Source organism: Vombatus ursinus, unplaced genomic scaffold, assembly GCF_900497805.2.
Source record: "Vombatus ursinus unplaced genomic scaffold, bare-nosed wombat genome assembly UNPS02005459.1, whole genome shotgun sequence".
NCBI lineage: Eukaryota > Metazoa > Chordata > Mammalia > Diprotodontia > Vombatidae > Vombatus > Vombatus ursinus.
This window is the reverse complement of record NW_020945237.1, coordinates 2,856,655-2,869,418: the sequence shown is the minus strand read 5'-3', so window position 1 is coordinate 2,869,418 and position 12,764 is coordinate 2,856,655. Positions and strand designations below refer to the sequence as shown.

The 12,764-nt window shown below is 38.2% G+C and overlaps 1 protein-coding gene across 4 annotated transcripts in view; it reads left to right on the top strand.

The window, feature by feature from the left end:
• CDK14 (cyclin dependent kinase 14) overlaps window positions 1-12,764 on the top strand; it is a 664,870-nt gene that overhangs the window by 533,116 nt on the left and 118,990 nt on the right. For all 4 annotated transcript variants that reach the window (XM_027847911.1, XM_027847912.1, XM_027847913.1 and 1 more), the window contains one exon: window positions 10,221-10,360. In XM_027847911.1, the coding sequence (XP_027703712.1) occupies window positions 10,221-10,360 (140 nt within the window). The remainder of the gene's footprint in view (window positions 1-10,220; window positions 10,361-12,764) is intronic.

Sequence of the window (12,764 nt, the reverse complement as noted above, 5' to 3'; positions counted from 1 at the left end):
CAGTCCCAAGCCTTGGAAGAGTTCAAAAGGGATTTTGAGAAGCAAGTAAGAGAAGTAGAGGAAAAACTGGGAAGAGAAATGAGAGTAATGCAAGAAAATCATGAAAAGCAAGTTAACAGCTTGCTAAAGGAGACCCAAAAAAATACTGAAGAAAATAACACCTTCAAAAATAGCCTAACCCATATGGCAAAAGAGGTCCAAAAAGCCAATGAAGAGAAGAATGCCCTAAAGAGCAAAATTGGCCAAATGGAAAAGGAAGTCCAAAAGATTACTGAAGAAAATACTGCCTTAAAAATTAGAATAGAGCAATTGGAAGCTAGTGACTTTATGAGAAATCAAGACACTGTAAAACAAATCCAAAAGAATGAAAAATTAGAAAACAATGTGAAATATCTCATTGGAAAAACAACTGACCTGGAAAATAGATCCAGGAGAGAGAATTTAAAAATTATTGGACTATCTGAAAGCCATGATCAAAAAAAGAGCCTAGACATCATCTTTCAAGAAATGATCAAGGAAAACTGTCCTGATATTTTAGAAGCAGAGGGCAAAATAGAAATTGAAAGGATCCACCGATCTCCTTCTGAAAGAGATCTCCAAAGAAAAATTCCTAGGAATATTGTAGCCAAATTCCAGAGTTTCCAGGTGAAGGAGAAAATATTGCAAGCAGCCAGAAAGAAACAATTCAAGTAATGTGGGAACACAATCAGGATAACACAAGATTTAGCTGCTTCTACATTAAGGGACCGCATGGCATGGAATATAATATTCCAGAAAGCAAAGGAGATAGGATTACAACCAAGAATCACCTACCCAGCAAAACTGAGTATAATTGTTCAGGGGAAAAATGGTCATTCAGTGAAATAGAGGACTTTCAAGCATTCTTGTTGAAAAGACCAGAGCTGAATAGAAAATTTGACTTTCCAATAAAAGACTCAAGTGGAACATGAAGAGGTAAACAGGCAAGAGAAATCATAAGAGACTTATTAAGGTTGAACTGTTTACATTCCTGCATGGAAAGATGATATTTGTAACTCATGAGACCTTTGTCAGTATTAGGGTGGTTGGAGGGAAAAAATTACATGTATGTATATAGATAGTTAGATAGATGGATGGATGGATGGATGGATGGATAGATAGATAGAGGGCACAGGGTGAGTTGAAGATGAAAGGGTCATATCTGGAGAATAAAATTAAGGGGTGAGAGAGGATTATACTAGGAGAAGGAGAAAGGGAAAGGTAGAATGGGGTAAATTATCTCACAAAAAAAACAGAAAAGAAAAGGCTCTTACAGTGGTTGGGAAAGGGGGGAAGGTGAGAGGGAATGAGTGAATCTTATTCCCATAGGATTTGACTTAAGGAGGTATTAACATACACACTCAATTGGGTATGGAAATCTGTCTTACCCTACAGGAAAATAGGAGGGGAAGGGGACAAGAGAGTAGGGCAATAATAGAGAGGAGGGCAGATTGGGAAAGGGGGTAATCAGAAGCAAATACTTCTGAGGAGGGACAGGGTCAAAAGAAAGAATAGAATAAATAGGGGGGGCAGGATAGGATTAAGGGAAATACAGTTTTCACCACATGTCTACTATGGAAGTGTTTTGCATAACTGCACATGTATAGCTTGCCTTTTCAATGAGGGTGGGTGGGGAGGGAGGAAGGGAGAAAATTTGGAACTCAAAGTTTTAAAAACACATGTTTAAAAAAATGTTTTTACATGCAACTGGGAAATAAGAAATACAGGAAATGGGGTACAGAAATCTATCCTGCCCTACAGGAAAATAGAAGTGGAAGGGGGGGAGAGATAGCAGGGAAAGCAGCCTAGGGGACGGGGTATTCAGAATGCATGCCATCTTGGGGTGGGGGAAGGGGCGAGATGGGATGAAAATTTGGAACTCAAAATCTTGTGGAAGTAAATGTTGAAAACTAAAAAGAAAAAAAAAGAAAACACACACACACACACACACACACACACACACACGAGACCCAACTGACCTGGAAAATAGATCCAGGAGAGGTAATTTAAAAATTATTAGATTATCTGAAAGCCATGATCAAAAAAAGATCCTAGACATCATCTTTCAAGAAATTATCAAGGAAAACTGCACTGATATTGTACAACCAGAGGATAAAATAGAAATTGAAAGACTCCACCAATAACCTCCTGAAAGCGATCTCCAAAGGGAAAACTCCTAGGAATATTGTAGCCAAATTCCAGAGTTCCCAGGTCAAGGAGAAAATATTGCAAGCAGCCCAAAAGAAACAATTCAAGTATTGTGGAAACACCATCAGGATAACACAAGATTTAGCAGCTTCTACATTAAGGGACTGCAGGACTTGGAATATAATATTCTGAAGGGCAAAGGAGATAGGATTACAGCCAAGAATCACCTACCCAGCAAAACTGAGTATAATCCTTCAGGGGAAAAAGTAGACATTCAGTGAAATAGAGGATTTTCAAGCATTCCTGAGGAAAAGACCAGAGCTGAATAGAAAATTTGACTTTCAAATACAAGATTCAAGAGAAGCATGAAGAGGTAAATAGGAAAGAGGAATCATAAGGCACTTATTAAGGTTGAACTGTTTGCATTCCTACATGGAAAGATGATATTTGTAACTCATGAGACCATTGTCAGTACTAGGGTAGTTGGAGGGGAAAATATTGTATGTATAGATAGATAGAGGGCACAGGGTGAGTTGAAGATGAAGGGATGATATCTGGAAAATAAAATTAAGGGGTGAGACAAGATTATACTGGAAGAAGGAGAAAGGGAGGGGTAGAATGGAGTAAATTATCTCACATAAAAACAGACAAGAAAAGGCTTTTACAGTGGAGGGGAAATGGGAGAAAGTGAGAAGTAATAAGTGAATCTTATTCTCATCAGATTTGGTTTAAGGAGGGAATACCATACACACTCAATTGTTTATGGAAAGCTATCTTACCCTATAGGAAAATAAAGGGGAGTGGATGGGGGGGGGAAATGAAAAGAAGGGAGGGCAGATTGGGGCAGAAGCAAACACTTCTGAGGAGGGACAGGGTCAAAAGAGAGAATAAAATAAAGGGGGTGCAGGTTAGGATGAAGGGAAATATAGTTTTCCACAACATGACTACTATGGAAGTGTTTTGCATGACTTCACGTGTATAACTTGTATCGAGTTGCTTGCCTTTTCAATGAAGGTGGGTGGGGAGGGAGGAAGGGAGAAAATTTGGAACCTGAAATTTTAAAAATAGCTGTTAAAAATTGTTTTCACATGCAACTGGGAAATAAGATATATAGGCAGTGGAGTGTAGAAATCTATCTTGCCCTACAGGAAAATAGAAGGAGAAGAGAATAAGAGAAGGTGAGGGGAGATAGAAAGGAGGGCAGATTAGGGGAAGGGGTATTAAAAATGCACACCATCTTGGGGTCGGGGGAGGAATGAGATGGGGAGAAAATTTGGAATTCAAAATCTTGTGGAAGTGCATGTTGAAAACTCAAAATAAATAAACAAATAAATTAATTAATTAATAAACAAATAAATAAACAAATAAATAAAAATTCTTAAAAAATAAAAAAACTGACCGTCTCTTCAGGCTATTATTGTATACCTTTTCTTTTTTTCTCAAACTCCAGCCTTCTCTCGTCTTCATATTTGATTCCAGGAAATTCCAGGCTCAACCCATTCTCCAAGTGCACTTCTTACCCAATGTGTATACTGATTTTATAGATTGCCAATCCAAATATGTGTCTTAATCTCAATAACATTCTTTATTCATGAAGTCTGCATGTCCTCAATGGAATTCTGACTTCATTCAGTAAGCCCTATAATACTCCTAGGCTTGATAGAATTGGCATGTTGTCATGTCCAAACAGGAGCTTGTGAATAACCTCACCACACATTGAAGACACATTTTGGGGGGTGGGGCTCTTTAAGAGTCCATCATGGCATTTTATTATCAATATTACACAGTTCCCATTTTAGGTCCCCACCATCCCCCACCCTGGTCACAGATCAGCATAATCCATATATTCAGAACTAACTGGCCAAACTGAGGGAAAGCCAGCATATTTGTAACCTCTGGCTTTTGTCAGGTGCTGTCAGTACAAGTATTTTGTGGGAGATGCTCATAATACCCAGCTAAGCCCCAGTTTGGTTGGTAGTTGGTAGTTGGCCGTTGTCTGTCATGCTCAAAGAGGACCAAAATGACATCACTATGACAGGGTCAGTGTCCAGTGTGTCAGACTGTGGCTGATCGGCTCAACGACAGGTTGGACACAAATAGTCCGCATGAACATTTGGAGTGGAAATGTCTCTGAATTTGTGCATCTCATGTTTCTTCTGAGCTGCTGTAATTCTGCTTTGCTCATAGAGCATAGCAGCTTCTTTGATGTGGGCTCACCATGCTGGACAGTCCTGTGTGTGTCTCCCATGTCTCAAAATTGACTCCAGAATTCTTCAGAAAGACCTCGAGAGTACCCTGTTACCACTTCTTCTGACCTCCACATGAACACTTGGCTTGTATGAGTTCTCTATTTTACAGATAGTCTTTTAGGCAAACATACTTTCAGCATTCAAACACCACGGCACTGAGTGGTTGGATACTCACTTTATGTCAGAGTGGATAGAGAACTGGATTTGAAGTCAGGAAGACCTGAGTTCAAATTTGCCCTCAGACACTTACTAGCTAGCTATGTGACCTTAGGCAAGTACCTTAACTTCTGGATACCTTAGTTTTCTCAGTGGTAAAATGGGAATAATAATAGTATCTACCTGCTGGGGTTGTTGTGAGGATCAAGTAAGATGGTATTTGTAAAGTGTTTAGCACAGTGCCTGGCACATAGTAGGCACTTAATAAATGCTTATTCTCTTCCCTTCCTCCTAATTCAATAAGTAGCCAAAGAAGTCCTCCTTGCCTGACGTTTCTGCCCTTATCTTGATCAGGAATCACCTGATGCCCCAGAACAGTGGTCTCTAATCTTTATTTCATCAAACATCTCTATCAGTGAAAACTGGCAGGGGGCATATACTCCTAATTTCTATATGTTTAATTTGTGTAATGTTTAGTTATAAGTCAAACATATCTAATACTATGCCAATAATTACATTTATTATTAACCTTGTACAAAATAGAAATTTTAAAGGATGAAATAAAAAAACATTTGACATAAGAGTCAATAGAGTGTTTCTGCCATTTATTGAGTGAGGAAGTGACATAGTGTAGCCTGAGTTTTAGGACACTTACCTCTGGAGCTGTGTGGAAGAAGAATTAGAAAGGGAAAAACTGTTAACCCCATTTAGCAAGTGAAAAAATTGAAACATAAGAAGTTAAATAATTTGTCCAAGGTCCTATATCTAGTAAAGGATAAGGACTCTAGTGGGTTTTGGTTTTTTGTTTTATTTTATTTTGTGGCTAGATAACATGTTGGCACAGAGACCAATATGGACTTCTGTTACACAAAATTTCTTAATATAATTATCATGGAATAATGAAATACCAGCACTTAGGGATATAAAGAAAAAAAATGGGAAGTGTAAAGCTTGAAGGCCTCACATAGAAAGTGACCCTTGAGGTGAGTTTTGAAGGAGACATGGTTCTCAGAGCTAGAGAGAGGTAAGAAGGGAGTATATTTCAGTTACTGGGGGTGGTCTGTCAGTCAACAAACGTTTATTAAGGGTCTGCGATGTGCTGGGCACATAGTCTGACCAGTGAGAAGGCACAGAAAGGAGAAGTGAGCTATGATCAAGAGTAAGGCCACTTTAACTGGACCAGAACAGCAACAAAGGGGAGCGATGTGTAATAATCTGTAACAGTGATGGAAAATGTTAGCTGAAGCTACGCTGTGAAGAGCTTTAAATGCTCAAACAAGGAGTTTGCATTTGATTCTAGAGGAAATGAAGGAGAGTGTCATGGTCACATCTACATTTGAGAAAAATCACTCTATGTGGAAGAATGATTGTGACAGGGCAGAGATGAAACAAGATGAGTTATTGCAGTAGTCTGGATGAGAGATGGTAGAGGGCTTGACTTGGGTGGTGGACCCTATGTGGTAGACTCCACTCCACTCCACTGTTTAGATGAGAAAACTGAGACCTAGGGGGCAACGTTATTTGCCCAGACTCCCATGGCTAATGAGTCACCTGGCCATTGTTTCGAACTCTGACTTCTAACCCTAAAATCTATCACTGCTTTAGCCTTGTATAAGAAAGAGCTTCCTAACTACAATTCAACAGAAAAAATGAATAATAATGAATAACCTCTTCCTCGAGATTTTCAAGTGAAAATGAGTGATTTCTGGGTCAGATACAAACTGAACCTAATGGTCTCTAAGGTCCCTTTTCATTCTGAGATTCTGTGCATCTGTCAAGCCGAGTGTTATCTGCTTTTTGTGTTTTGTTTTGTTTTATCTTTCCAATCAATCCAAAGCAAAATTTAATAATTTCATTTCCTTTGGCCAGTTTTTGTCAGGCAGCACTAGAGCAGTCTCAGCAAAATTAAAAATAAATGTTCTTTTACACTGCTTCAGAGCATTTCCCCTTGGGTCTGTGGGATGACTGAAAGCCCTGCTTCTTTCCAATGGATCAGGGCAGGAGGAAGGACTAAGGGAAGGAGGAGGTTTGAAAGAGGGAGAAGGGGTTGAAAATTCTGGAAACTGTTGTGACCATTTGGGACGAGTGGGAATTTTCAGAGCTTGCCCTGCTGATTCATTATCTACAGGCAACGACTTTTCCGCCGTTGAGCCTGTCATTCAGAGCACTTGCTGGGGACTAGGGAGACTTTCAGACAATTCAAAGAAGAGCCCCTATACAAAGGGAGCTTTGAAGGGAGAGATGATACATGTAGAAAAAACAATAACTCACCAGCAATGAGAGAGAGAGCAAAGAACGGCTTTATTAAAATCATACATTTGAAAGGCAACATAGTGTAGTTGGGCAAGTAGTGAATGTAGAGTCTGAGGACCTACGTTCAAATCTGCCTAATTGGAACCTTGAAAAAGTCACCCACCTTTCTGGGTCTCAGTTTCCTCATCTCTAAGATCAGGTGATTCTAGATCCTCTCTAAGACCCCTTTTAGACTGTTTTCTGCACATAATAATACTTTGTTCATTCATGCTATGGGCCAATATGGCCTTTTCTCTTGTAAAAAATTATTTTATCATCATCATTATTATTATTATTATTATTAAGTTTGATTTCAAGCAGGGGTACAGACTTGAATGGGCTGAGCTGATTGTTAAATTTTCAGTGTGAGCATTTATACTTTGAAAATCCACAAACACTGCGTATCAGAGCATGATTTATTGTTTTGTTGATTTTCTAGACTTAAGAAAACAATGAAGGAAATATTAATATGGCAAATTTAACTCAAAACTGTGTTATGCCACTTGTTAAACATTCGTAAGACATCCCTGATTTTAAGTCTTCTCAGGTGAAGAATGTGTTATGGGGTTATTATGTACTAAGTTGTTAATTTTGAAAGGTTTATTATAGTAATATCAATGAATGAGAAGCATTCTTGTTGGACAGTTTTCTGTTCTTGTGAAAAATATAGCTTGAATGTAGAAAATTATACCAAAAACAAACCTAGTTTTTAAAAATCTCATTACTGGGGTTTTTTGGGGCAAAAATATATATAGATAGAGCTTTTCTTAATTTTAAATAACAATTTCTAATTATTAATGTAAATTAAACTTCTCTTCATTTCACTTCATGTGCTAAGTACCCGGGGGTTCAGAAGTTCATTGAACATGCCTACATCTTTTCTTGCTTTGGTTTTTGTTGTTGAGTTTTTTCCCCAAAAGCCTACACCAAACTCCAATGATCCCAACCATGTTCTGCTTGACCAAATACTGACCTGCCTTTGCCATGTGAAGAAACTTAAGCCAAATTCTTTTACTCCAAATCATTTTCCGGCTAGTTCACTCCATACAAGTCAGCAAACTTTGAAGTGTAGTGGGTGAAAAAAAATTTTGCCTTTAATGTGTAGACGAGGAAGAGTGTTTCATTTAGTCAATCCAAAGAAAGGAGATACACTTGTTCACATTGATAGATGAGTTTATTACTCCGAAATCATTCTAGGACTGTTCATAAAACTATTCTTGTTTAATGTGACAGTTGTGTCACTGATGGTTTCTTGGTCATGAATGTTTTAAGTACCTTTTGATGAATTTATGAATCCTCCCTCTCTTGCCCAGAAACTGTCACTCATTGATTGATTAACATCACAGTAATGTCCTAGTGGGGCAGCTAGATGGCTCAGTGGATAGATCCCTGGGCCTAGAGTCAGGAAGACCTGAGTTTAATTTGGCCTCAGATACTTATTAGCTATGTGACCCTGGGCAAGTCACTAAACCTCTATTTGTCTTAATCCACTGGAGAAGGACATGGCAAATCACTGCAGCATCCTTGTTCAGAAATTCCCATGGACAATATGGTACATTGAGTCACATAGAATCAGACATGACTGATCGACTAGTTGTCCTAATAGCTAGACAGGGACAAATTATTATATCTTAGAAATAAGGCTACAGTGCGTGGAATTCCAGCCCCTATTAAATTTTAACATGGAATGAATTATGGATAGAGCACTGACCTAGAGTCAGGAAGACCTGAGTTCAAATTTGGCCTCAGACACTTGACACTTAATAGCTGTGTGACCCTGGGCAAGTCACTTAACCCCATTGCCTAGCCAAAGAAAAAAGAACAAATTTGACTCAGACACTTGCTCGGTATATGTCTCTGGGCAAGTCACTTACCCTCTATCTGCCTCAGTTTCCTCAGCTGTAAAATGGAGATCATAAAAGCACTTACCTCACAGGGTTGTTGTGAGGATTAAATGATATAATATTTGTAAAGTGCTTGGCACAGTGCTTGGCACATGAAAGGCCCTTAATAAATGCATGTTCCATTCCCCGTACTTAAAATGCCTTTCTCTTCTCCATTCAAGACTGAACATAAAACTATCAGAGAGAATGCAATGACTGTGTGTTAGGAGACTTACTGGCATCCTTCAGTCAAAACTCCATTCATTTAGAGCAATTAATACCTACACAATACCAGTTAACTTCTCGAACTGTAAAATGGATCACAGATTAACAAAATATCTAAGCAAAATACAATATCAACAAAACATAGGTCTATTTCAAGGCAGCTATAGAAACATTAATATTTCCTTATCGATAAAGAAGAAGAATATTTATGGATGCTCTCAGAACACATAAAAATATGTTAAAAACTTAGAGAAACACTTCTGCAACCAACTGATGTGCCTTAACAGACCAGTAGTAAAGGCCAACAATTGAATGTATGCTGTATTTCCCAAATGTAACCTATTAAGGGATGTATGAGGAGAAATCTGCTTATTGTTATATTGTTTCTACATCAAACTCTGGTAGACTCAGCAAGTTCTTTCTGCCACTGTCTCCTTGAATCACTTCCTATGTGGGGCCCTCTTATGGAAACCAACAAATAAATGAACTAAAACATGAAAAAGTAGAATCTGGGTATTAATTGGATAGCTCTGAATAATTGGATGAGATGAAATGGAAGCCTGGAAAAGCAATGACAGAAATATATTATGGCCGGACTCCATGATCTGCATTAGATACCTCTTTTCTATCATATACAGAAGTTTAAAGAATCACATTCTACAGCCTCATATGGTATAAAGGAATCCCCTTGTACTAATATCATGGTAGTTGATATCTGATGGTCTACTTATATTCAATCTTGTATTCAATCAAAGGAAATTTAGATTTCTAGGAAAAATTGAGTAGCTGAAGAGCTTTTATTCTAATCATCATATTCATTTTGGATTGGTTTTCATGGAAAGGTATGCAGGTATGTATAGAATATGTGGCTTCTAAGGTTAGGTCCTATTAGTTAAAAAATGAAAAGTTATCATTTCCAGCCATTCCACAAGTAGTTGTTGGACTGGTCTACCTCTGGGCCTTGAGATTTCTATCCCAAATAGCTCCCCAGTTTGCATATAGTAGAACCTCAGTTAAGTGGATGGCCCTCAGATTTCTCCAGTTTAAGCCCATTTTGATCAGTGGAAATATCCTTAGAAAAGGGGTGGGTGGGACAATTCTGTTGATGCTGGTTTTCAGCAGGTTTTCTTTTAAGCACCTTTGTTGAATGAAAATATGGGGAAGCTTGGAAAAAGAAGGGAGTGAACACCTCTTTAAAAATTCATCTGCTTTTCTTGCTTTGTCTTATCCCTTACTGTTTGCATTTCAGGCTCAGCTATGTGAACCATGCAGAGGATCTGGCCTCCAAACTACTCCAGTGTTTCCCAAAGAACAGATTGTCTGCCCCAGCAGCCCTGAACCATGAGTATTTCAGTGATCTGCCCCCCCGGCTATGGGGGCTAACTGATAGTGAGTATGACCCAGTCTCCAAGTCCTATGAAAACAATGAAATTGGCATACATGTGAGTGTGCACACACACACACTCACACATACCCACAGAAGACTGGACATACACATATACATAGATATGTGTGTGTTTACTGGAATCCTGCCATTCAAAGTGCAGCGTTTGCTTGACACAGGAAGAAAATGGATTCCTTTTTCGCTATCTCCACTCTGCAGTGTGTAGCGAGATATCTTTGTATTTGATTATGTGTGCATCCAAAAGAATTATCTGAGTAGTCAGTCAAAAAGAAAAAGAAAAATGCAATTTACATATTTAGTGCTTTCCACATACAGTACTTTGTAACTGGCTACAGTACACAGAATTTAAAAAAAAAAAGATTCATTTCTAGTTGATTCTCAGATATTATCTTTGTTAGAACAATAACCTTAAAACAGACTGGTTGAGGAGCACAGAACTGACAACTGGTTAATTTACTAAGCAAAAACATGTAAGAATGATGACTTGTAATTCACTTTAACCAGGAATGCTTTTGGTTTTTCTCAGAGGCAGCCCTTCTCCTAGCCTTTTAAAACAAAACATTCTCCTAGTGGGTTTGCATTTTGCTTTTACAAAAAAAAAAAAAAGTTCTTATTTACACAGCCTTTTTCAATTACATTTTAAATATTTGGGAAGGATTTATGGCAGGGAGGTCCTTATCTCTTTTCCAAAGTGTAAAGACTCTGTCTTGTGAAATCTTATAAAATTGGATTGCAATAAGAATATTTCTGATCTGTAGAGATATGTTCCACCCAAATGACAAGCTCTGGCTATTTGTTCTTGTAGGTTTTAGCATTGAAAAATCAAGGTTATTTTCGAAAGCTATCTTGGTGTATGCATACTTAATAACATATTGGGTGTTTATTTCTCTGTATATGAGATATTTTGTACACTTGGAGATAGAATTTACTTTCTTTACTCTCCTAGATTTTGGAATTTTCTTTAATGCTTGCTATGGTGGATTCCTAGTTGACCCCAGTATAACCTTTCACTTGGTGACAAAACCCTAGTAGCAGCCTCCCTAGGAAATGATTCCCAAGGGGGAGGAAAAAAGTTTGAAACTACACATTTAATTATAAATGCTTTCTTTTCCATATATATAGCCATACACATGAGTAATTTGATGACTTCCTCTCCCCTGAGCAACCCACTCATACCCACCCCTAGAAATAGTCCATAGGGCAAAGGACTGGATCTAGAATTTCATTGGTATAGGGAATTGCCAGATGAGAGTTCTGCTAATACAGGTCATCACCTTCTCTGTAATTTGTAGTCTTAGAAAGCTGCCTATGGAACAGGAAAATTGAGTGATTTGCCTTGTGTCACACAGCTAACAAGTGTGAGAGGTGAAATTTGAACCCAGACCTTCCTGACCAGTGGACGATAAGTTAATCCTTCTCCTGCTGTATTTCTTTCCCTGAAAAAGTCATATAGCTGACCATCACAACAGCTCTACCCATTTTTTTTTCTTAAATTAAACATGAAATCCCTGTGGCTAGATCATGAAATGATGATGAATCTCTCTCTGCTTGAAAAAAAAAAAATGATACAAAGAGCTTCATTAGTTTATGGCTCGTCAGACATCAAACATACGGTTTGTTTTTCATTTCACATACCAGATAACTCCAAACTACTTGGCGTTGGTGACATCTCAATCCCATCTAACTCGACAATTGAGCTTAAGCTAGGCTTTTGATAGTCTCCGAGTTCTGAATTCTGTACTGGTGCTTCCCTGTTAATATGGACTTATTACCCATTTGCCACTCAGTTTATCAGCCAGTGGTGAAATCCAGTTCTATCAGTGGAGTAAATGCCTGCACATTATCACTCGGCAGCAGGCTGCCAGCGGAGACAGTCTTGTCCCCATCATTAACGAGCACAATGTATGCAGAACACCAGAGGGGAATTAAAGCCACAAAAAATACCTCAGGGTGGCATTTTTAATATGAGAATTTAATTTGTAATTTCACAGATTAAGAATTTTGGCTGCATTAATCCTTTTATCAGCTCACAGCAGGTTATTTGCAGAAGCATAACCATAAGGCGATATTCATTGGCAGAAACACGTCTTTGCATAGCGTTAAACATCAGGAGCAGTGGAACCTTTTGAAGGGGGGAGAATAAAGATGAAAAATCATTATATTTTTAAAGCAAGATTCTGCTAAAGGCCTCCGGTAACAATTTCGAGTTACAGAAATGCTATTTCTGTGTCTAGTAGATAATCATTATGGAGCATAAATCCAGCGGCAAAAAAAAAAAAGCGCAATCCCAGTATTGAATACTACAATCACTTCCATTTGGAACAACCTGGTCCTACTTGTCAACATGTTTACAAAACAAAGGATTCACAGACTTTGGAGTCTTGGAGA